At 43.4% G+C, this 25,471-nt stretch overlaps 1 protein-coding gene across 1 annotated transcript in view; it reads right to left on the minus strand.

The window, feature by feature from the left end:
- Positions 1 to 25,471, minus strand: part of CCDC50 (coiled-coil domain containing 50) — a 111,356-nt gene that overhangs the window by 20,844 nt on the left and 65,041 nt on the right. Inside the window, exons 5-8 of the mRNA XM_082252096.1 lie at positions 14,779 to 14,875; positions 10,179 to 10,946; positions 9,301 to 9,416; positions 6,728 to 6,772 (exon numbers count right to left, since the gene is read on the minus strand). Coding sequence (XP_082108222.1) covers positions 6,728 to 6,772; positions 9,301 to 9,416; positions 10,179 to 10,946; positions 14,779 to 14,875 — 1,026 coding nt within the window. The remainder of the gene's footprint in view (positions 1 to 6,727; positions 6,773 to 9,300; positions 9,417 to 10,178; positions 10,947 to 14,778; positions 14,876 to 25,471) is intronic.

Consider the following 25,471-nt stretch of genomic DNA (forward strand, 5'->3'; position numbering starts at 1 on the left):
TACCAACCTTCCAGGACAGCAACACATGAGAGATGAGAGGCTTCACCCTACAGGAAACACAATCAGTTCACAGCTGTTAAAAGGCCCCACCCTTCCCCTTGTCCCTCAGTTGTAAAAAGGAATTCTCACAAGGGATATACAATCACTTAGGTACTTACCACCTAATGTTTACATTCTTTCCTCACCCTTTCAACTGGGCTGAAAGCAGGCCTGCCATCCTGGAAGGTTCGTAGAAACACCGTTACCGGTAAGTAGAACGGTCGGTTTTCTCCTCTCACCTTCCAGGGCAGCAACACATGAGAGGATAATAAAAGTAACCACAGGCCTACCTTAGGGTGGGACCACTGCCTGTAGTACCTTTCTGCCAAAGGCTAGGTCTTGCTGAGACAGTACCTCCACTTGGTAGTGCTTCAGGAAGGTGTCATGGCTGGACCAGGTGGCTGCACTATAAATCTGTTCCCATTAAGCTACCGCTTTCTCGGCCCAGGAGGTTGCCAGTGCTCTGGTTGAATGTGCTTTCAGTTTTGCTGGTGCAGAGATACCTGAAAACCCATATGACGTGGTAATGGCTTGTCTGATCCACCTAGAGACTGAAGGTAGACGCTTGCAGTCCCTTCCTTGGTCCAGAGTAGAGGATCAAAAAGGGGATTAGATCTCCCAAACTTCCTGGTTCTCTGTAAATAAGTGAGGAGGCATCGCCTCACATCTAAACAATGAAATGTAATTTCCCCTTCATCACAAAAGGATGGTAAGGTTATCTCTTGCATCCTGTGAAAGGAAGATGCTACCTTGGGCAGATATAGAGGATCTGGCCTGAGGATAATCCTATCTGGGAAGATCAACATAAATGGTTCTTTAATCGAAAGACCTTGTAAGTTCCCTACCCTTCTAGCTGTCGTGACAGCTAAAAGGAAGGCAAATTTTATGGTCAAAAACTTAAAGGGAACCTCTTCTATAGGTTCAAAAGGGTTTATAGAGAACTCATCTAGAACCCTAATCAGGTCCAAGGGAGGGAACCTGTCTCTAGTGATAGGGGGGTAGCTCTATCCTGGCCGTCAAAAATCTTTTAACCAAAGGTTCTTTTGCAAGTCTCGAGTCTAGAAAAACAGAGAGCTGCTATTTGTACCCGAAGGGTGTTAACCCCCACACCCTTTTCTACCCCATCTTGTAGGAAATCCAAGATAATGGGGACAGAGGTGGACAAAATCTACTTCTGCCTATGCCAGGTACAAAATGTTTTCCAAATGTTTAGGTATATTTTCCTCGTTACTGGTTTCCTGCTCAGGAGGAGTGTATCTATTACTCTGTCTGAGCAGCCCTTTAATCTAAGGATCTGGTGCTCACAAACCGGGCTGTCAATTGGAAGAACTCCGGCCTGGGGTGCAAAACTGGACCCTGCGATAGTAGGTCTGGAAGGTTCAGAAACTTCCAAGGAGGCGCCACTGATAGCGCCCTCAGGGTCGCAAACCATGCCCTCCTTGGCCACCATGGCGCAATTAGGAGGAGGCAGGGCCTGAGGAATGACTGAGCTTTTGTAAAACTCGAGGGATTAGAGTTAGAGGGGGGAAGGCATAGGCTAACTCGAACTGCCATATCTGGGCCCGAGCATCCAGGCCCATCAACCATCTTTCCTGTGAAAGGGAGAAGAATCTCCTTACCTTTCTGTTTTGTAGGCTGGTAAATAGTTCTATTTTTGGGCAGCCGAATTCCCGGACTAGTGTCTGAAATACCTTTGGATTCAGCTCCCACTCCCTCTGTCTTATTGGATGGCGGCTGAGGAAATTTGCTTCCCGGTTGCTTTCCCCTTTTATGTGAATGGCCGACAGGGAGATCACCCTTCCTTCGGCCCAGCCTAGGATTTCCTTGGCTAATTCCAAAAGGGGTCTGGACTTGGTACCTCCTTGGTGATTCAGGTAAGCTACTGTTGTAGCATTGTCGGAGCAGACCGAATCTCCATGCCTGAAATGGAACTCTCGAAGGCTCTTAGAGCTTCGCCTACTGCTCTGAAATCGGAAGTGGACTGGGCTACTTCCTTGTCCCAGGTGCCCTGGGCTTTGGTTTCCTCTAGATGAGCCCCCACCCCCAGGTGCTTGCGTCTGTGGTGACTTTCAGAGGGCTCCATTGACCCCAAGGTCTGCCTTTCTCCAAATTGCTTGGTCTTGATCACCACTTCAGGGAGGCTTTTACCTGATGGGTGAGGATCACACTTTCGTCCAGGAACTCAACCTTTTTGTCCCAGGAGGAAAGGTGGAAGAATTGAAGGTCTCTTGAGTGTAACTGCGCCCAAACCACTACTGGGATGCTGGCTGTCATGAGCCCCAGAACTCTCAGGATCTCTCTCCTGGAGCATGAGGAGGCGACCATCAGCCCTCTTACCAAAGAGACTACCTTTTCCAACTTTTCCCTTGGAAGGAAAAGACTTTGTAACCGCGGGTCTATCCGGTACCCTAGGTCTGAACCTGGGCCGGCTCCAGGGATGACTTTTCATTGCTGACCAACCAGCCTAGTGTCTGTAGGACTGGTAACACCCTCTGGGTGTTTGATCTCACCTGGTCTGCCGACGGATCAAAGATCAGTAGATCGTCCAGGTAAGGAATCAATGCTATCCCCTGGAGATGAAGATAGGCCACGGCTTCTGCCAGGATCTTGGTAAAAAATCCTTGGACTGGCCACTAGACCAAAGGGGAGTGCCCTGAACTGCCAATGCGAAATACCGTCTTTGGTAACTATTGCAAATCTCAGGAAGGCCTGGTGTCCCAGATGAATCAAAACATGTATATAGGCATCCCTGAGATCCAGAGTAGTCATAAACACATTTTTCAGCAAGTTTTTGCAAACTGCATAAATACCTTCCATGGAAAACCTCTTATACTCTAGGAACTTGTTTAAGTTTCTGAGGTTTATGATAAGCTGGTATTTCCCCAGGGGTTTGGGTACCACGAACATAAATGGGAATAAAAGCCTTGGTAAAGCTGACTTTCTGGCACCGGAACTTTCACTTGTTGTTCCGCTAGTTCTTGAATCCCATTCAAATGGCTCTCCTTTTTAGTACATCCTTGAGAGGATGTGTTAAAGTAACTTCCATTGGGGTAATGGATGAAAATTCTAGGCGGTAGCCTTCCTGAACGAGGTGGGAAATGTGTGGACTGACTGAAATTTCCTCCCATTGGGAAATTAAATGAGACAGTCTGCCCCCCACTTTGACTCTGGCGTCACCTAGTATCTTTTGTGCTTGAGCATGGAGAGGGGAAGAGCAAATTACTTCTTTGCCTACCTCTACCAAAGACCCACTTCCTATTGGGTTCCTTTTTGGTTCTCTGTTGACTTTGCCCCGGGGGGCTACGAAAAAAAATTCCTATATCTCGCCTTTTTGGGCTTAAGACAATTTCTTTCCCTTCTCAGAGGATCTGGACAAAAGTTTATCCAGGACTGGGCCAAACAGCAAGGACCCTTCTAAAACTTTTGAAGTCGCCTTACCAAGCTTTTACCCAAATTACTCTCCTAGCTGAATTAATGAGAGCGCCGGTCTTAGCTGAGGCCATCACCGACTCAACCGCTGCATCAGGGGACAGCTTTCCCTATAACCGAAAGGGAAGCCAACACCTCTTGAGACTTCCTTTCTTGTTAAAGGTGTTTTGTAAGTTTCTCTATCCAGAAACCTGCATTCTAGCTACGCAGGTTTCAGCCAGTGCTGGGGCCATAGTGGATGAGTTGGCATCCCAGGCTTTCTTTAGCAGAGATTCTGACTTACAGTCCATGGCATCTCTGATATTTCCTATATCCTCAAAGGAGAGGTCAGACCTCTTAGTCATCTGAGACAAGGATGCGTCAAATTTTGGACTCTTTAGGAATTTATGCATATCCTCCTCAAAGGGGAATCGCCATTTCACCACCTTTAGTCTGACCAAACTCCTTTTAGGAACCTCCCATTCTTGAAAAATTAATACTGAATTTCTGCACATCCTCCTCAAAGGGGAATCGCCTTTTCACCACCTTTAGTCTAACCAAACACCCTTTAGGGACCTCCCATTCTTGAAAAATTAATACTGAATTTCTGCACATCCTCCTCAAAGGGGAATCACCTTTTCACCACCTTTAGTCTGACCAAACTCCTTTTAGGGACCTCCCATTCTTGAAGAATTAATACTTTCAAAGACTGGTGAACAGGAAATACTTTGGACTGTTTTTTAACCAACCCCTTTTACATCTTATCCTGTGCCGAGATCTCCTTGGGGGGTTCCGGGATTTCTTCCATGGCATATATAGCTTGAAGGAGTCCCTCCAGATTATCCAGACCAAACAGACTTCTGTTTAACTTGGTCTCCTCTGCCTCACTATCTGCACCATATTACATCAACCTCCTCCCTAGAGCGAAGCTCAGATTTTGCCTGACTTTCTGTCTCTCCTAAGTCCTCCTCTTCCCTAGCTTGAGCAGAGGGAAAACCCTGAGAACCAGGCAGAAAAGCAGCCGGCCCTGCCTTGGAAAGTAAACTTTCCTGGGAAGAAGGGCCCTCTTTAGGGGTTAGTTCATACGGGTCTGTTACCTGAGCTGAAGCTACAGAGGTACGAAAGGACTGGATAGTGGCTAGCATTTCCTCCTGAACAGACTTAAGAAAATCCTTCATTAATCCTGAGGCCTCCTTACCAGCCAATTTGTTAATACATCTATAACAAAAAGGGCTTGGTGTGAGATCTGGGCAATCTCTCCCCCCAATTACCACACTTCTTAGAGGAGCTAGTGCTAGCGGATACAGGGGGTGGTTTATCAGCAGGCTCCTGGGTTCCACCTGGGGATTCTGCAAGAGAAGAGGAAACAAGTACAACATCGCTCTTCCTGCCCCACATTAACTTGGCCACGGGGAGAGCATGGGAACTACCAGGGACTAAGCCTGACACTGGTATTACCCCACAATAAGGAAACTTCTAGCAGGTTTTTGGCTCTTGTTAGCTGGTGAGTCTGCCACATTACCGCCGCTATATGGGTCCGGCATCTCCTCTGCGCTTGACTCCCTCTCCCAGGTTGCACTGCGCATTCTCTACCTCTACCTTGTACAAACTGGAAGTTCCGGTTTCAGAACGAGGCTTGGAGCGCACCGAGTCCTCCCCAGACTGCTGCTATGTGCTGCTGACAGAATTCCCAGTGTGGTGCTGGCTGCATGCAGGGGAGGACAGGAGGAGACCACTGCTGTAGAGCGGGCAACAAGGGGAGGGACCACCACAGATGTGACCGACTGCCTGTGCCACCGAGGTGACCTGTGAGAAGCCCAGAATAGGCGTGCTGGAAGAGTGCGGCCCTCATTGGCCTTCCTGAACCTGCCTCACAGGGGGACCATCCGACTCAAAGTGTTCAGGTCAGAGAAAAAAAAAAAATGTTTTGCCGTAGGAGAAACACAATCAATACTGAGGGACAAGGGGAAGGGTGGGGCCTTTTAACATCTGTAAACTGATTGTGTTTCCTGTAGGGTGGAGCCTCTCATCTCTCATGTGTTGCTGTCCTGGAAGGTGAGAGGAGAAATATATATTTTGCCAAAATGAAATGTATGCCTCTTTACAGACAAGTAAGGCATTGTATATGAATAACAGGCAGAAGCATTTAGCACATGGAGTGTGCTGTACACACGGTTAAGTGGTTCTAAAGGCAGAAGGATTTTTACCCGAATGCATTCTAATTCTAATGCTCCACCCCAGCCCCCACCCCCTTATACTTGACTGAGTCCAATCTTGATCCATGAATGTGCATGAGAGCAGCAGCTCTCCCGGGTGTCTCTCTCCTCACTCGCTCACAAAGCAGCTCAATCACAGCCACTGAGCAAATGAAGAAAGAGCAGGGGTGGGGCAAGCCATGCTCCATGTGTGCACAGGAGAGCGACTCAGAAGAAAGCCTGCTCAAGTGCCCCCATAGCAAGTGGCTTGCTATTGGGGGGCACTCGGGAGGGGGAGGAGTCAGGACCGCTGGTGGAGGAAACCAAACCGCAAAGGATTGGGGCTGTTCTGTGCAAAACCATTGCTCAGAGCAGGGACATATAAAAAATGTTAATTTAAAAAAAATTCCAACTTTTAGAACAACTTTAAAGTGGAGATCCAGTCGTTTTTGTGTTTATTAAAAGTCAGCAGCTACAAAAAGTGTAGCTGCTGACTTTTAATAAACACACACAGTCCCCTGTCCCACGATCCAGCGATGCGGTCGCCTGAACATAAACTGTGAAGCTGCATACGAAGTGCATCCTCTTTATTGGCCAGGCAATCTTTTGGGACCTGTGACATGTCCCAGAAGATTGCAGGGAGGGAGGGGGAGAGGAAAACTTCTGCCTAAGTGGAAGTGGGAGCTGGGTACCTGTCAAAAGTAGGTACCCGCTCCCCCTCCCCCCAAAAAAATGACATGCTAAATGTGGCATGTAAGGGGGTGAGGTGTCCTTAAAGGGGAACTTCCACTTTTGGGGGGAACTCCAATTTAAAGCTGAACCTCACAGATAATATATACACTTGGGAACCATTTTACATGCCGCAGTAAAGTCAGGCAGATGACAACTTTTTTTGCAGGTTATTCAAGGAGAAAAAACTAAATTGGCTACTATGGAAAACATTGTTTTTTTTCTCCATACACGTCAATGAATACAATAGCAACTATGTGTTAATTCTGAACGGAAAGCCCCAGTAATGAAAACAGAACGGAACACGCAGAATATAAATTTTTTTAACACAGGATCATTTTATAGTTAATCCTTACTTCATCTTGTGCCAATTGTGCAGCTTTGTAATCCACAGCGTTCACCTGAAGGAAAATTAAACAAAGAGGCAATCTAGGTTTAAATTTGGTTCAAGATGAACTAAACCGCAATATGCCAGAAGCAAACACTATAGATCATATTTTTCTGTTATGTCAGCTAAGGCAATCTAATTAATCGGAAAAACTAGATTGTAAGAACACAAATGAAATAAACATTGATTCTCTTTGCTAAATGCAGGGACACTTGCGTAAAACCAGCTTTTTTACTTGAGGGTCCAACAAGTCAAGTAGTCGCAAAATACAAAAAAAAGGTGTTATTCTCTGCCATCTTCTTTCTATTTTCTGGTGCTCTTTCCCTTTATAGGACACTAGAGAAAACTCTAGTACTCTATTGCTCTACACAACATTCGTATTGTTACCTCTACTAATTTGTCTAAGATTTTGGGGCTAATATATTGCGCTATAATGAGTGTCTTTCTTATACCAATCATGTCATGTAAACAAAAGCTTTTGTTATGTACTTTACATATGTAAATGTTCAACTTTCTCAAAAATTCAATACCAATTTATTAAAGAAGAAAAAAAAAAAAAAAGAGAAGGTTATTTTGAAGTTTAGATCTCAGAGTAACTCCAAACGGCCAAATTAAATAACATTGTTACCTGAAAAGCAGTCAGTGGCCTTAGAAATCACTCAGGTTAGACTTAATGGGGAGATCATTATTTATAATTAAAGAAGAAGAAAAACAGCAGGCTTCCCTACGTCAACCTATCAAAAAATGTGTCTTTTTTTGTAATACCCTTATGAAAATGTAACCAAACTATATACTGTATAAAAACGGTGTTTATATTTTATGGATTTTGTGCCCTTTTTTACTGAACTTACTTTTTAAACCTTTGCATATGTCAGATATCACTAAATGGCAGAGTGCGGTCTGAACCTGAACCAAGTGACGGTCCTTATCAGATGGTAGCCAATGCCAGTTAGCAGGTTGGGTGTCCGCTTTCGGGTGTTCTCCCCCCCCCCCCTGCCATCATCCTCACTGCAGGGCAGAGAGTAGGAGGCAAGGCAGGTCTGGGCAGAGGGCGGAAGGTGCCTAACTTTTCAAGTTAACAAATAAGTGACTGGTTTCTAGGATGTGGGGAAGTCCTAACAACCAATCACTTGCTGTTACCATGAAAAATTAGGTAGCTTTAGCCCTCTGTCTAAACCTGCTTCACCTCCTCCGACCTTTTTCCCTGCTGTGTAAGGTAGGACTAAAAAGGCAGCTGTGATTGCAAGGGGTGCTTAATGTGAGGCTGGGGAATGTAATATAAGGTAGGTAGGGCTGTGATGTGAAAAGTGACTGATGTAAGGTGTGTAGGTGGTATGATGATGTGAAGGGGAAAATGTGATGTGCAAAAGGGACTGATGTAGAAAAGGATGGCTGTGATGTCAGGGGGGTCTGTGATGGGAAGAGAAGAGGGACTGTGATGGGAAGTGGGGACAGAAGACACCAATGTAAAAAGAATGGCAAAAGATGTGAAGGATCCAAGTCATAGCACAAAATACGATTCAGAACTCTAGTATACATGATCAGATTCCAAAGTCTCTGATTGGAGATAGGCTTCTGTAAATCGGCAATAAATGTTGATATACAGTGGGTATAGAAAAGAATCGCCCCCCCTTTGCAGCCTGTATCCTCAAGCCAGGAAACCCATTTGCCACCTTTAACAGTATAAGTAAAAATGTGGTTTACATTGGGAAATAATATAGGAAGCACTTTAGGGGTCTATTTACATTGATGCCTCATGTCTACACAGGCACAGCAATGATGAATAGGCATCATTTGGTGTGAAAAGCATCAAGAGTTTATAATTCCACTGCTTTTTAAAGGGGTAGATTTGTACAATAGAAAATGTCAAAGTGAGAAAGATAAGACTGAGAGCCTGTTTCTTCTTTAGTACCTGTGGTGCTGTGTGGATTGGGCTTGCTTTCCTTAGCAGTATCAGAGTATGTATTTGTCCTAACATGGTATCTCAACACACAACTGTAACAACTGTTTCCTGTAATGTGGAGTTTTGTAGGAGAAACCGCTAAGTGCAGAAAGCAGCCAGGAATCTGGCACTTGTGGAAGTGTCAGTTTCTCAGCAGGTTTCAGATGAGTAACATTTGGTGGTGAAAGCTGAGAAAAAAAAGTTTAAAAAGGTCAGCTTAGGGCCCAGTTTTAATTTATCTGACAGGGTCACTTTAGAATAGAGTTGTTAATAGACACAACACCGTAAACTAGGTTCTAATGAAAATCTTTGCCTTTACGCACTTTAAAAAGCTTCATTCCAGTAGCCCCAAAACATGTTGTAATATGTTGTTCTTGACTTTCATAATTAGATTGAGGTCTAGCTGAAGGGTTCCTGATTGTTCTAGGGGCTTTTGTTTACTATTCTTAAAAAAAAAAAAAAAAAAAAAAAAACTTTAAATGTGATATCAAACAACTTTCTGAAGTCTACTACATCTGTATAAAATTAGGTAGGGGGGCTGTGCAGAAAACAGTGGTAAATTTTTTTCAACAGCAAAGCAATAAAAATGTTAAGTTTACCCTCAGTTCTTCTTCCTGAAGCCTTCTAGCAATCTCCGCATCGTCTTCATCACGGTTTTTTCCACCTATACGAAGTTTTCCTTGAGGGTCATCTCTGTGTCCTTTTGGCTTATTACCTATATTAGAGACATACAATCAATAAAATCTAACCACAAGTTTAATTTTTTTTTAGTGGTACAGTTTTAGCCTGCACTAATTTGAGCAAAAGATAAATTGCTCCAGCCAAGGCCAAATTTATTACATTTTATAAATAAAATGTCTAAACATTTATACGTTTTAAATATTTAGGACAAAACATTAATGTAAAAGGGGTCATCTATAATTTCTGAAGGCCACAGTATTTTTTTTTTCTACAGTAATTTATTAAATCTGACCTCTAGGTTTTGAAGAGAAGAAATCCTGTCAGTTGCTCACTGTAAAAAAAGTGACCAATTCAAACTGGTGGAATTGATTGCTGCACTTGTGTAATTGCACACAATCTTTATTTTATGCTGCACTTAACAGCCTAAACGTGCATTAATTACACCATAGGATTTCAGTGGGTATACAGTCTCAGTCTGTACTGATTAGTGTTCTTACTAAATACATTCCATGGTGCAGGATAAAACTGTACTAACAGCAAATAAGGCAAAACTATAAAATAGAAAGATCATGCAATGTAAATCAAACATATCAAGAAAAAGCAAAAATAGAAGCAAAGGCAGAAAAATAAAGCCAATTTAAAAAATTTAACCTGAAAAAAAAAAAGACATGATTGAGAAAATATGCTTTCAAAAGATTTGGCTGGCAAGAAAAAGTTGATCAGATGTTTTTCTAAAGAGGTCATTATTAAAACCAACACCACCACCACCACCACCATACTAGAAGCTCAGTTATACCTCCATCTCTTGGCTGCCTATTATGGTTAGGAGAAGGTGTTCTCGGTCTGTGCTTTTCATGTTCATTTTTGCTCTCTGCTCTCCTTCTGTGACCTTCATGTTCGTTTTCACCCTCTGCTCCTTTTCTGTGCCTTTCATGTTCGTATTCACTCTCAGCTCTTCTTCTGGGTCTCTCATGTTCGTAATCACTGTCAACTCTCCTTCTGGGCTTTTCATGTTCGTAATCACTGTCAACTCTTCTTCTGGGCCTCTCATGTTCGTAATCACTGTCAACTCTTCTTCTGGGCCTCTCATGTTCATAATCACTGTCAACTCTCCTTCTGGGCTTTCCACGTTCAAATGCACTCTCAGTTCCTCTTGATGGAGAATTGGGGCTGTGCTGACGTCTTCGAACATCAGCATTGTTTATGCTCAATAAGTCATGACTTTGAGACCTCCCTTTTCTTGGTACATTTTCACTGGAATATGCTCCACTATGCTCCTTATCTTCAGGCTGCTCATGTCTTTTAGTTCTTGGTGGTGGAGGTCTATCAGGCTTTTCTTTTTTGTCAGAAGTCCTACTGATGTGATTTTCAGATCTATGAAGATCGGGGTTTTCTCCTTGAACAGACCGAGGCTCTGCTGATCTTCCACGTTTTCGGTCATAATCACAGTAGGAATGCTGCTTAGATTTTGAGTGGCTTTCCTCCTTTCTTCTCTCAGGTCGTTCATGTCTATGGTGTCTGTCAAATTCAGACATGTGTTCCTTATGTCTACCCCTAGGATGCCCTAAGCAATGGAGCAGTATCATGAAAGAAAAAACCGAGTTTAAAATATCTAGACTTAACATATCAAACTTCTTTGCCTCCTTTATCTTTTCATGCTTCTCTGTAGTGGATTGGGCAAGTAACACTATTCCATTTTTTACCACTTTCTAACTACTAATTATAAACACTAACTACTAGTCCCTCTTTGACCATTAAAAACACAGACAATTTTTATAGTTAAGAAATATTTACATTCTTAGATACGTTTGTAAACTTATATCTATTTAAGTTAGGGTTTCTCTACCAAGGGTTTAATGGGATTCTAGGGTTCCTGCAGAGGTTACTAGGGGTTCCATGAGCAATGAGTAATTTCTGCCTCTCAGGTAAGTTCCCACTGACACCATTGATCTTTTTAGCCATCTGTAAGGGTCCTTTTACACGAACAATCTGATCAGATCCGCCTGTCAGTTTTTCAGGCAGACCTGATCGGATGCTCCATGCATCTCTATGGTGCAGCGGATGTCAGCGGAGACATCTCCGCTGACACCCGCTGCTATCAGCTTCCGATCCTATCCGTGAAATCCGGACTAATGGAAACCCTATTTTACATCCGTCCAGCGGATCAGATCGGATGAGAACCATCTGATCCGATCTGTTCTCATCCGATTCCCCCATAGAGGACAGCGGGGATCTGACAGCTCCGTCTCCGCACACAGAGCGGAGAAGAAGCTGTCATCCTCCTGCTCAGCGGGGATCGGCGGATCGATCCCCCGTTGAGCAGAAGGGCTCAGTCGCTGGATGCGGGCCGTGTGAAAGGACCCTAAGGGTGCATTTAAGCAGTTTATGCATGTAGCAATATAAACTTTGTTATAATAAAAAAACTGTTGGTAAGAGAAAATAAATAAAAGAGAAGCACAGCAATAAAAGTCAGTAGGGTCTGGTAAAAAAAAAAAAAAAATCTTAAAAACCATGCTAAACATTTTTTACCTAAACTGAACAGCCTTGTGTGGAAAATCAGTTAAAACTTTATTCCTGCCACCATAATGCACATATTTGGCGGCAGGAAAAGTGGGCCTGAGGTTCTATGCTGAGAACACCTTCACTTTGCACTCCCAGCACACTGACCCAACTAACTCATACAGCTCTCGCCGTCAGTTTATGAACAGGAGTCAATGCCAGCTTTATTGTACTTCATGGTTAGAATTTACTTTCTAATAAACCTATCCCGGGAAGCCGGCAGTTCTCTAGGCACATGGCTGGTTGTGTAACCAAATGCCAAGCACTACAGGATTCTCCCATTCCTAGAATCAGCAAGGGAGAGCTGGAAAGACTACTGTAACTTGGTCAGGAAGACAATGTCAGTTTGGCCTGAATAGGCAGGGTGACAGTGCCTCTTTAAAAGGACTACACTGTTCATGGTGTTGGATTCCTAATACGCCTACAGTATTCTCATATGCAAATTCTGTGCTATGTAATACTCTATACTGCAATGATCTCTGGATTCCCATTTATTACGGTACTTATGACTCTAACATACCTTGGGGCCTCTGGGTAATTCCTAGACTCTGCAGCTTGGCACAAGCCTATACCTACCACTGGTTATAAAATCCACATGCTTGCTGACATTGGTTGGCCCATATTTAATACAGTTAAAGTTCAATTAAACTCATTTTAATCAGCTAAATATATTTTAGGTGCATCAAAACAAAAGATGTTTAAGGTCGTACCGTTTTTTTTTTTTTTTATAAGCAGCCACAGTCTGAGTAGAAAAGCCTGCAAAAAACATTATATGTCTGCAAAGGGATCACTGCTTCATCAGATAGCAAGTGTCCCTCTATAAAGAATACTGGCCAGAGACAAGCTTTTCTACTAAGGTTGTGGCTTGTTTTTAACCAAAACTAAAACAATACTCTGCATACCTTTTATTTTGATGCACCATGTTGTGTTCAAAGTATGATGTATTCTGTTGTTGCAACAAACTGCACAATGTTACTGATGTTCTGATGTTTAGCTTCTATATTTGTTACCTCGGTCTGTTCTCCTCTATCCTATTTAGTGCTAGTTAATTCAGTCCTAGCCAGACCCTCCCTGCTTCTACCATGTACACTTAGTATTAGTCAGCAATAGCATAGAAAGTCATTATCTTCTTACATTCCAAGAACTGAAAACATTCATCTGTTCTGCAAAGACTGGATCTAAGAAGGTACGCCATGTCATTGCATGTATCAGCATTTGGGCTTTAATGGTTTAAATATACTACTTTGACTACATGGGGTCCAAAATGAACATGGGCCATGTGATGCTATGGCACAACAAGTTTATCAACTTGTCAGTACTGACAGCGTCAAACCAAAATGTGGGCACTTCCTCAAATCCAGGATTACTAGGACTACACAGCATTTACAAGTAAGCCCAATGTGGTTGCATGGATGTTTCACTAAAAGCAGAAGGGATATCTAACGGTGGTGTTCACCTTTTACCCCCCACATATACAGCTGGTCAGGCCAGGTGACATTTCGGTTATTTGATCATAAATGCATATGTTATTAATACTTTTACTTAAATTTAAACCCTAGATAATGAACGTTCACTTTATCAGAATAATTGAATGTGAAATGCGAAAGTTTTTCTAAGATAGTATACATATACAATATATATTATTGTATGTTGCATTATTTTGTATAACAGTGATATGTTACATCATTGATGTAAGTTATATAATTTCCACAATGTACTTCTAATGTTCACTGTCAATACTTAACGTTGTATAATTTTCTATGTTTACTTTTAATAAACGTTTATAATCAAAAAAAAACAAGTAAGCCCAATGTAAATGTAACTGATCAGCGATGTCCTCTACTAAACATTAAAAATCTCCTTACAGAATACAAGGATCAGGTAACCAAATCAGAATATTATACTTACTTTCATTTCTCCAAATTAATTGATCATAAGAATTTTAAGATGCAATTGGGGGAAAATAAACTGGAACAAATATTGGGTTGATTGTCATTTTATCTTTACAAGCTTTTTAAAAGGTTGGATACCCCCCAGTCACTAAGAAGGACAAGGACAACAGTCAGAGATTGCACAATCAAGAACAAATCAGTAAAACAACTCCAATATTTTCATCTCGTTCCTTTAAAGTGTAAAAGAGTACATTGGGAGTGGGGTTTAGAAAATAAGAGATAGGATTAAGTTTTGGGCTGTAATGGTACAGATAGGTTATAGATCAGAGGACATGCATTTGCACAAAGTTTGTTTTTGAACTGAAAACTACATGTCTACAATGTATTGTGTTATGCTGGCCATACACTAGCCGAAAGATCGTTCGAAAATCTGTCATTTGTTCAGATCGTTCATTTTTCATCCAGTTAATGGGCACAAATAGAAATCGTCTTTAACTTTTCAGAGCCTAAAAATCAAAAAGGAACGGTTTTGAAAATCCAGCGACTGAACGATAAATTGAAAGGTTAATGTGTTTCTCGGCCGACCTGTTTGCACTAGGCCTATCTGACAAACTGAACGAAAAACTGATTCATTTATGTCCATTGAGAGATTTATTATTTCAAATTCGGTCGTTACATGATGGCACGATCGATCGTCTGCTCTCACGGCCGATTTTTCGTTTTTCGAAAATGAGTTTGCCCGATATTTCTGCTAGTGTATGGCCAGCTTTAGGCTTCCAGCACTAGAATCTAACAACAAATAGCCTATGAAACTGGTTTGCGCCGAACCAGGTAAGGTACAAAAGGTAAGGTTTTCGATCACATTTAATGGTTAATAGCCAGTCTATTGCATCCACTTACTTTCTAAATAAAACAATTTAACATTTTGCACACAACACTTCATACCTCCATGGTCAGGATAATATGGCTCCTCTGTGCCAAGTGGTGGGTTAAACTTCTTTCTTCTTTTTTCTTCTCTTTCCTGCAATAATCTTGCAATGTCCTAGAAAGGTAAAAAAAAAAAAAAAAAAAAGAAAAAGGTTTGGCAAGCATAACAACATATTATAGCAACATTAAAAACATAAAAAAAATATCACCGAGTGGGTGCTACGAACAAAATGTATTTATTTTTAACAGAGCACAACAGTCTGAATAATGGAAGTTAACACCAACATGGCTGCTATAGGCTACTGAAATCTATGTTATAATAGACAGCCACTTTGTTTATCTCTACTAGTATATATATATATATATATATATATATATATATATATATATATATATATATATATATATACACATACACACACACACATACACTCTCCGTAGCGTGAAGTGACCACTGTGTACACACCGAATGAAAGAGTCCTCCTTTATAGTTCAGTAATCACATTAGTGTTCCTGCTGATGCCAGTTAAACATGAGCTGACAAGCCAATCTGTTCCTGCGCTCACTGAATGTAGAAGTCATTGTTAGAAGCAAATAAAGGATGAATAAAACGTAATGGTCTGACTCCAAGGGAAATAGCAGGTGCGGTTTGAGTAGGTTATGAAGTCATTTCCTAATGGCAAGACTGAAATCTAATAAAGTTATAGACATATGGCACACTGCCCAGACTCACATACACTATGAGATGCCAGAGTGTGCAAGAGCTGGCAAACAGAATATTTTACTGAGGAAACAATGGATTAAAACATCTTACTGCTCTTCAAGATGCAATAACACACACACACACACACACACACACACACACACTTCATGGCGACACAAACAATAATATGCTAAAAAGGAATAACACCTGTTAAAGGCTGTTCAGCCTGGGCAACCGTTGCAAGCAGTAATTAAGACCATTGTGATGAGACCAAATTTGGTATGCAGTGGTTTATTCAACAACAAAAATGTAACCATTTAGCGTGACAAAATAGTTTTCACACTGCTTCAAAACATATAGGGCCTTCATTTGGTGATTTATTTTTAAAAAGACCCTGAATAAAATGTTTACAATAAGCTTAGAAATAGGCAAAAATTATGAAAAAAAAAGTTTTATTTTGTTTTATTAATATTTAATGCTATTCAAATCTCACCCATTTAATTGAGTTAATGTAAGCCCAAACACGTGAACATGATACATATTACAAAGAAGCAAAAAGTTGTGTTCCAGAAATTGGCCTGATCAGTATCCCAACATGGGGAATTTATTAAATTAGTCCCAGAGAGTATATAAGTCAAAAATTAAGTCATAGTGACCGTTGGACAGTTTAATGCAAAAGAAAAGATATGAGGTGAAAAACCGTGGTCTGTCAATCTCAAAAAAGACCAACTAAGGGCACTGGAGACTCAAATTAGTATAAAGTGTTAATTTTATTGGGCACGCATGCCTGAAAAAGCAAAAAAAGGGGGGGAATCAGGATGGTGTGGATGACACTGAATGACAAAACAGTTTAAAAACAGTAAAATACACAAAAGCACATGTGCTATAAGGACTCAAAACATAATATCTAAACCCATTGGAAAAAAACGTCAATAAGTGAAATTGTGGCTCAGATGGCCTATTGGGGAAGGCCTGCAGGCACAACTAATTGCATGGTGACCCAATGTGTGGAAGATACAATATCACATGACCAAACATGCATCAGCACACAATGTGAGTTGATTGCCGTGTTCGGTGATGTGGGAGGACCTCTCAAATATATACTGTGAGCTGAATGTCCCGCTAAATCACTGGCTGATACCAAAATCAAAGTTCCATGAGATATAGAAAAATAACTCTAATGCAGAGAGACGATGGTGCTCAATGCTGAAGCAAAAAGATCTGTGATGGATGAAAGTAGAGTGTAGTCACAACAGTAATGGTCCGTAGCGTGGAGACCCCTCTTAAAAGGTCATAAATCACAATGGAGAACACAGTTCCTGTTCAGGGCTTCAGAAGAGCTAATATGATTGTAATATTCATGTCATGAAACAAGTGGACTTTTTTTAGTACCGGAAACGGACCTACAACCCGGAGAAATACATCCTCAGCAATCGGAACCATCAAAAGGTATCCAGAGGGAGAAGGCAAATCCAAAAGTCAAAAGCACAGAGGGCCAACACAAAGTGGGCCCACAAAGATCCACGAGGTCAAACAGTCTAAAAAAAAACACAGGTAAATACAGTACCGGGTGACCTTAAAGTTGTAAACCTCTCTGATTTTGACTTGCAGGAAAGACACATTAGGCTACTGAGTAAGGGATTGTCCTTTGCACCGACCTCTTCTATGACCGAATTTGATGTATTTAAGAATGTCTGTCTCTTCCTCAGGAAAGTCATTTTTAAGATATGGCATAGTGGGGAAAGAGAAAATTCGGACAAAGATGTCCCCCTCTCCGAGAAAGATACTGAATTAATAGAAATACTTACCTCCCTACTTCTGGAGGGTGAAGAGATGGATGAGGAGACTAAAATAAAAGATCTAGTCAGAAGGGATGCCAACCTCCGTATAAAATCTACGAAGATGCCCTCCCTATCTAAACATAGGAATATTAAGGTCTTCTTGGACTTGGTCCAAGAGGACCTCAGTAAAATTAAGTGGCAAAGGGAGGGAATTGATAATTTGTCCAAAGAGGAAAGAACAGCTTTGAGGGAACTGCCAGAGGCACCCAATGTGGTTATAAAGGGCAGTGACAAGGGAGGGAATGTGGTACTACTGAGCGAAGATATGTATGTCAAGGAAATACAGAGACAGCTGAGTGATACCGGCACTTCTAAGAAACTCAGGGATAGTCCCTTTCCCTCCCTTGTCTCTGAAATCTCTTTAGCAAGGGAAGCTGACCTAATTTCTAAAAAGGAGGCTGATCACCTGATGGTCAAAAACTATAATATCCCCACATTTTATACCATCCCCAAATTACACAAGTCCTTAAGTAACCCCCCAGGGAGACCCATTGTTTCGGCAATAGGGGGTCCCCTTGAAAAAACAGGGAAGTTTATAGACGCTCTAATCAAGGACATGGTGATTAGCCTACCCTCATACGTGCAGGACACGAGGGATGTCCTCAGGAAATTATCAATGACCCCTGCTATGGACAATATACTATTAGCAGGCATCGATGTGGAAAGTTTATACACATCGATTCCCCATGCATGGGGTCTAAGAGCTGTCACCCATTTCTTCTATTATAAGTTTCCAGGTTTGGGGGCCCACAACAAGTTTGTTGTGGAACTTTTGGAGTTTTTGTTACATCATAACTACTTTCAATTCCTAAACTCATTTTATCAACAGATTAGGGGTACCTCGATGGGGGCTCCGTGGGCCCCGGCCTACGCGTGCCTCCACCTTGGACTCTGGGAGGAGCAGGTAGTATATCCATCCCCAATGTACCTCAGACACTCCCTCATGTGGCTGAGGTACATTGACGATGTCCTGCTCCTCTGGGGCGGTACCTCCTCTGAACTTAAATTTATTAATGAACTGAATAGGAATGACCGGAACATCAAACTTACCTATACTGCGACCCCAAATCATTTACCATTTTTGGACCTGTTGATTTCACTTGAGGATGGAAAGATCAAAACCAAGACCTACCGTAAAGACACGGCTGCCAACACACTGTTGGCAGCAGACAGTCATCACCCTAGACCTCTTATTGAGAGTATACTTGTAGGGCAGTTTCTTCGTTTGAAAAGAAACTGCTCCGACTCTGCAGATTATCAGACAGAGGCGAAGCAGCTTCACAAACGTTTCAGAGAGAGGGGATATACACACAAAACAATAAGAAAAGCACGTAAGAAGGTGGCCCTTAAACAAAGAACAAGCATGTTAGGTGGCCAGGATAATATTGAAGCCAGTTTAGGCTCTAGTGAAACAGCATATCCACGAATTATAACTCCTTACGGTACCCAATGGGAACAGGTGAGAACAGTCCTCTCAAAACTTTGGCAGGTGTTGACTGTATCACCACTAATTGAGAAAATAGTGGGCCCACGACCCCTGTTAACGGCCAAGCGGGCCAAGAATTTGAAGGACAATTTATGTCATTCAGAATTTGTTCGCTTTAAAAGTGGTGAAAACTGGCTAACTTCCCTGCCTCGATTGAAAGGGATGTTCCCCTGTGGGCGATGTTCCATATGTAAATCAATAATTAAATCAAAATCGTTTATGAGCTGTGACGGGCAAAAGGAATTCACAATTAATAGTTTCATCAATTGTCAGACTGAACGCGTGATATACCAGCTAATCTGTCCCTGCAATAAGTCTTATATTGGTAAGACTAAACGCCAATTAAAGGTGCGTATTGCGGAACATATCGCAGACATCAGAAAGAAGGTGGATAATAAGACTGTGCCCCTCCACTTTCTCGAGCACCATGATGCCAACCCCGAGGGCCTGAGGGTAAGAGGCATATATGCCCTAAGATTACCAGCAAGACGAGGGGATTTTGATAATGTCCTTTTACAAAAAGAAAAAATGTGGATCTACAAAATGGGATCTCTTGTGCCCCAAGGACTAAATGTTGAGTTTAGTTTACAACCTTTTTTAATCCCGTGACCCTCGGGGTTTGGCATCGTGTCTGCTGAACTGAGAACTGAGGGGTGAGGGGGTACAGCCTCTGCCACCTAGGGGATATTTCTATGTCATACTATCTCTACGGAACCTTCAGTCCACATTATATTTCCTTTTTATATATTACCTCTATGGATCCTCTTGGCCTGACCATATTCTTTTAACAGATCTCTCTGTATCACGGTTCATAAACAACAAGTCCCTGGTCCCCCCTGGGGATCTCTGGGACCTTTCCCTTTTTGGTCCATTGTATTCTGGCTTCTGGTTATCTGGGTTTTTCTAGAATTGTGGTCATTTAGTGTTTCTAACAATCATGGATTCTCCCTTTGCCTCCATCTTCCTATCTATGGCCCCCACATATAGGGAGTAATAGGTTCTGATCTAAAACCAAGGAACACATAGCCTTGATTGAAACAGCGATGTACTTATGTATATATTTTGTTTTTTATGTACACTTGTATCATGTTCTGTCACTGTTGCAGCGTTTTTAGTCTGCACTGTTTTTTATTTACTATTATGGTTACCTCTCCGCATGGTTGACTGTGATCACAGGGGTGAGATGATTCTTTATGTCAACCTCTGAGAAGTAAACAAATGTATACATTGTTATGCCATGTGGAGTTGTAGTCATGACGCTGGTGGAATGGATGACGCCATAAAAGTATACTTGCTAGATGTGCTAGCGCAGTGACATCTGGTGGTGGAAGGGTGTAACTGTTACTCCATCGGATTTGCCTGACATGCACATCGGTATTCAATGAACCAATTTTGACTAATTATCGTTGCTATAAAATATGGCGCCACCTTTGTCCACCTTAGCTCTGAGGAAACTGACGTTTTAGTCGGTGAAACGCGTCAGCGTTAAGAGTCCACCACATCGCACATTGTGTCATTGCCTGTCCCTGGGTCTGTGGATTCCCCTCTACTCATTTTTTGGCTGTTCCCCTGCATGCACCCGGCAAACCGGATATGACGTAAGTCGGTCACCTCTGACCTGGTAGTCTATCCACCGGTGCCGGTGTAACTCAACGCACGGGTTGAACGCCTTATCAGCGGCACCACTGACCGGACAACTCGGGCAACCAGACCAAACTACGGACCTTTGCAGCCCTTATCCCCGATCTAGTGGCTGAATCCATCTGCCTTACTGAGTTATCACAGCTGCAGATAACCGCTGTTTGCGAACCTTTATACCTGTGATTGGGTTCCGTTACTGGGATCATCATCACGGCTTCCCTGCCAGATAGCTAGTCTGTGTTAGTCGAAGCTTGGCAAGTATTGGATCCAGTTCTTTCATGACATGCATATTACAATCATATTAGCTCTTCTGAAGCCCTGAACAGGAACCGTGTTCTCCATTGTGATTTATGACCTTTTTAGAGGGGTCTCCACGCTACGGACGATTACTGTTGTGACTACACTCTACTTTCATCCATCACAGATCTTTTTGCTTCAGCATTGAGCACCATCATCTCTCTGCATTAGAGTTATTTTTCTTTAACATGATACATATGCCAGTGCTGTATGATCGATAAACCGGTGTGTACATTTTAGATTTGTAGATATCAGGCAATGGTAGTAATTCACTGAGCAGCCTGGGATGATGTTAATATCCAGTTAGGCCATTGCAAACTTTTTACGTAGAAGAATGTGTCGACTTAAATTAGAATTATGGGCAAAACTTTTTTTTTTTCTCTTTTTTTTCATTTTGCATAACGCAAGGGAAGGTTCTAACCCGTCAGACTTTTTTTTCGCCATTTGTGTCTCATTGTGGAGATTTCCCTTCACTTCCTGTCCCATAGCCCAAAAAAAAAAAAAAATGTTTGCCTTTAGTTATACTTTAAGACACTTAAGATATGCACAGGATAAAATTATGGGCTTAGCTAAAACTATAGAGTTAAATAACATTAGTGCACTAAAATGACCCTTCAACCTGGCATTAGGGTAAGGTGTAATACTTCAAGTGGTTGTTAAGCCACTACTATAAAATCATGTAATTCACTCTGTAATATAACAATAAGTGTCCCTGTGCCTGACTTATAGCCAAAATATGCCGATCTGTACCTATATCAGAGTGGCTCTCGGCACTCACCTGACTCCTCGGCTCTCTTCTCTGCCCAGGTGACAGCTCCAGTGGGCAGGGCCGAACACTGCTGCTGACATCAGCCGGGGAGGAGGGGAAGAGAGGAGAGAGAGCCGAGCCGTCACGTGATCGCCGGGAGGGCAGCAGGAGGGGAGGGGGCAGGCACTGACACGAGCAGATAAGCAGGGAAGGGAGGGGTAGAGGAGAACAGAGGAAACAGTAGAGCTACGGATAATGGAGGTGCGTAAACTGACCACAGTGTCAGGGCTCAGCCATGACATACCGTGGTCAGTTTACAGGGGGGAGGGTAGAAACTGGCAAGATCAGCCAGGTTTTTTAGGTGTTACAGGGGGCCAAATGACACAGCACAAGCACTGCGCTGTATAACATGCTTTAAGAGAACAGTATCTGGTTTAATTTTATTTTTTTAAGGTTATAAATGCTTGAATAGACATTTATGTATGTACCTGGGCACTGAATACATACCGTGTGTGTGTTTATAAGTTATTGTACAATATGGGGTCAGGAAGGGATTAATGGAGCAGTCTAAACTGTGGTAATTGGTTCTAAACCTCAGTAACCTATAGTAACGCATTTCAGCTTTTTTTTTTGTAGACTGTTACATGAATAATTAAGTCAGGATGCTTGCTATAGATTTTGGCACTCTGGACATGGCTCTAAGGCAGGCCCTTTGCTTGCCTTAATCCAGTCCTTGAGGCATTATTATTGCCACTAAAACCAACAAAGGAGCATAATTCCTGCCACTGACACAAACAATGGGGTACTATTCCCTCTACTGACACAAATGATGGGGTATTATTCTTTCAAACAAACCTCCACCCTTCTGCACCTGGAGTTCAACAGCCAAGCCAGGTAAGCGTCCTTGAGGTCGAAAGAAGCGAGAAGAAATCCCCCTGATGTAGGGACGCCACTACCATGCCAATGGACTCCATGCGGAACTTAAACTGTAAGGAGGTTTGAGTAAAAAATCCTTGAATATGTCCCGAAGTCAGAACTGGAACAATCACCCCCTTGAAATAACAAGTCTTGAACTGCCCCAAAGAGACCCCGTAAGTGATCTGGTGACAAGTGCAAGTTGGAAGGGAAAAAAACCTTTCCGGAGGACAAGACCAAACTCGATCTTGTAGCCTGACTGAATAACTTTGTGGACCCACTTGTCCTGTTCCATGGATGCAGAAACCAGCAAAGAGGTCCCCCCACCTCAGATATGGGCGAGGGTGCCCCTTCATGCAGAGGCAGCCCTGTTCACAGTTCTGGAATAGCCCACTCGTGGCTTGCCAGACCAGGTCTTCTTGGAACCTCTGGAAGAGGCCCTGACTTTTGATCCCTTGTCCTGAGATCCTGAGAGAGGAAGAGGCCACTTAGGAGCCAAGGAGAATGGCCCACGTTTATGACGGGGCTCCTTGCCCTTGGTAGCCTGCAGAAGAAGAGTACTCTTCCCCTGTGAGACCCTTAACAATGTCATCCAAGGAAGCTCCAAACAGGCAATCCCCTACAAGAGGGAGATCAAATAAGGCCTTGTGAGAAGTCTAGTCCGCAGACCAGCATTTCAGCCAGACAATACGCCGAAGGACCACTGCAGATACAGACAGCCTAGAAATCAAAGGAGCCGCATCCAAAGAGGCATCACAGACAAACTGTAGCCCCTGGACCAACCGGTCCGCCAGCTATGCAAAGACAGGGGGGAAGCTATTCTCCCTCCAGGTACTGGCATAAAAGCTTAGGCCACTCGGTCAGAGTTCATGACACCAGGGTAATTACCTACAACAGGGGTGGGGAACCTATGGTTTGGGGACCGTATGCAGCCCGCAAAGTCATTTGGTCCAGCCCCCTGTGCAGCTTTGTCTGTCTCTCTCAGCTGATCTGTCAGAACGGAGCCAATGCTTCCTGTATAGTTCCTGCTCCGTTAGGGCTCTTTCACACAGGCGGACCGTTCAGATCCGCCTGTCCGTTTTTTTTGCGGATCTGAACCGTCCCCCCAGGCATCCCTATGGGGCATCGGATGTCAGCGGAGACATGTCCGCTGACATTCGATCTGTCAAATCTGGATGGAAACCCTATTTTCCATCCGTCCAGCGAATCGGATGGGATCAGATGAGAACGGACAGGAGGTCCGTTCCCATCCGATATCCCCCATAGAGATGCATGGGTAACTGACAGCTGTGTCTCCACACACAGCACGGAGAACAGCTGTCATCCTCCTGCTCAGCGGGGGATCGGCGGATTGATCCCCGCTGAGAAAAACGGGCTCTGTCCGACGGACAGAGTGTGTGAAAGGGCCCTAAGTCTGAGACAGAGTGAGTCACAGGCGGAGTGATATCAAATGCACTCCGCCTGTGACGAATACAAGAAACATCACCTCTTCCTCCAGCATGGCGCTGCTACACGTCTCCTAGCCAGCATTTCCCTCCAGCAGCACACACAGCAGTACCAGCCAGAACCAGCAGTACCAGCCAGAGCCAGCAGTACTCACAACAGTACCAGCCAGAACCAGCAGTACTCACAGCAGTAGCAGCCAGAACCAGCAGTACCCACAGCAGTACCAGCCAGAGCCAGCAGTACTCACAGCAGTACCAGCATTACTCACAGCAGTACCAGCAGTACTCACAGCAGTACCAGCAGTACTCATAGCAGAACCAGCAGTACCAGTCAGAGCCAGCAGTACCAGCCAGTACCCACAGCGGTACCAGCCAGAGCCAGCAGTACCCACAGCGGTACCAGCCAGAGCCAGCAGTACTCACAACAGTACCAGCCAGAGCCAGCAGTACCGACAGCAGTATCAGCCAGAGCCAGCAGTACTCACAGCAGTACCAGCATTACTCACAGCAGTACCAGCCAGAGCCAGCAGTACCAGCCAGAGCCAGCAGTACCCACAGCGGTACCAGCCAGAGCCAGGGGTACCAGCCAGAGCCAGCCAGAGCCAGCAGTACCCACAGCAGAACCAGCAGTACCAGCCAGAGCCAGCAGTACCAGCCAGAGCCAGCAGTACCCACAGCAGTACCAGCCAGAGCCAGCAGTACCAACCAGAGCCAGCAATACCCACAGCAGAACCAGCAGTACCCACAGCAGTACCAGCCAGAGCCAGCAGTACTCACAGCAGTACCAGCCATAGCCAGCAGTACACACAGCAGTACCCACAGCACAGTACAAGCCAGCAGTACCAGCCTGAGCCAGCAGTACCCACAGCAGTACCAGCTAGCTGTACTCACCAGCAGTACCAGCCAGCTATACCCACCAGCAGTACCAACCAGCAGTACCCGCCAGCAGTTCTTTTCAAAACTTACCACCACAAAAAGTCAACTGCGCTCCAGACTGACCGACGCAAACCTGGAAAACCAGTTGCGAGTAGCAACATCATCAATACCAGCTAACATCACAGACCTCACCCAAGAGACGCAGTTGCAGCCATCACACTAGGAGTGAGTTAATTAAATGTTTGACCAAATATAACAGGCAAATTTTTAAGTTGATAATTTTGTATGGCCCCCGAATGATTTTATAAATACCCAAATGGCCCTTGGCAGAAAAAAGGTTCCCCACCCCTGACCTACAACAACCAACATTTTAGAGGGGCTGGGGGGGGAGGGAAACCAGGGATTTCACCATAAGGATCTACGTATATTATCCAGTTCGTTGCCCAGTCCGGCACTTGCTTGTAGTTCTCACAGGAACAAAATAATAAAAAAAGAGGAAAACAAAAATTCCATTTAAAATTAAAAAATTGCCAGTACCAGAGATTCCAGCAAGGAACTAGGTCCTTACTCCTGACTAGGCAGAAAAAAAATAGCCCATAGCTGAGAGTGGGTGTATACCCCCTGGGACTGCGCATAGGCGTAGGCAATCTTTTTCCTGCCTAGTGTCCTACTCCTGTAGGGGGCAGTATAGCCCAATAGTTAAGAAGAATCAGGAGCTGTGTCCGGCAATGAACGAAAGAGAAATTTTTTTTTGCCTGT

Source organism: Pelophylax lessonae (genome assembly GCF_965119305.1).
Source record: "Pelophylax lessonae genome assembly, chromosome: 3".
Classification (NCBI taxonomy): domain Eukaryota; kingdom Metazoa; phylum Chordata; class Amphibia; order Anura; family Ranidae; genus Pelophylax; species Pelophylax lessonae.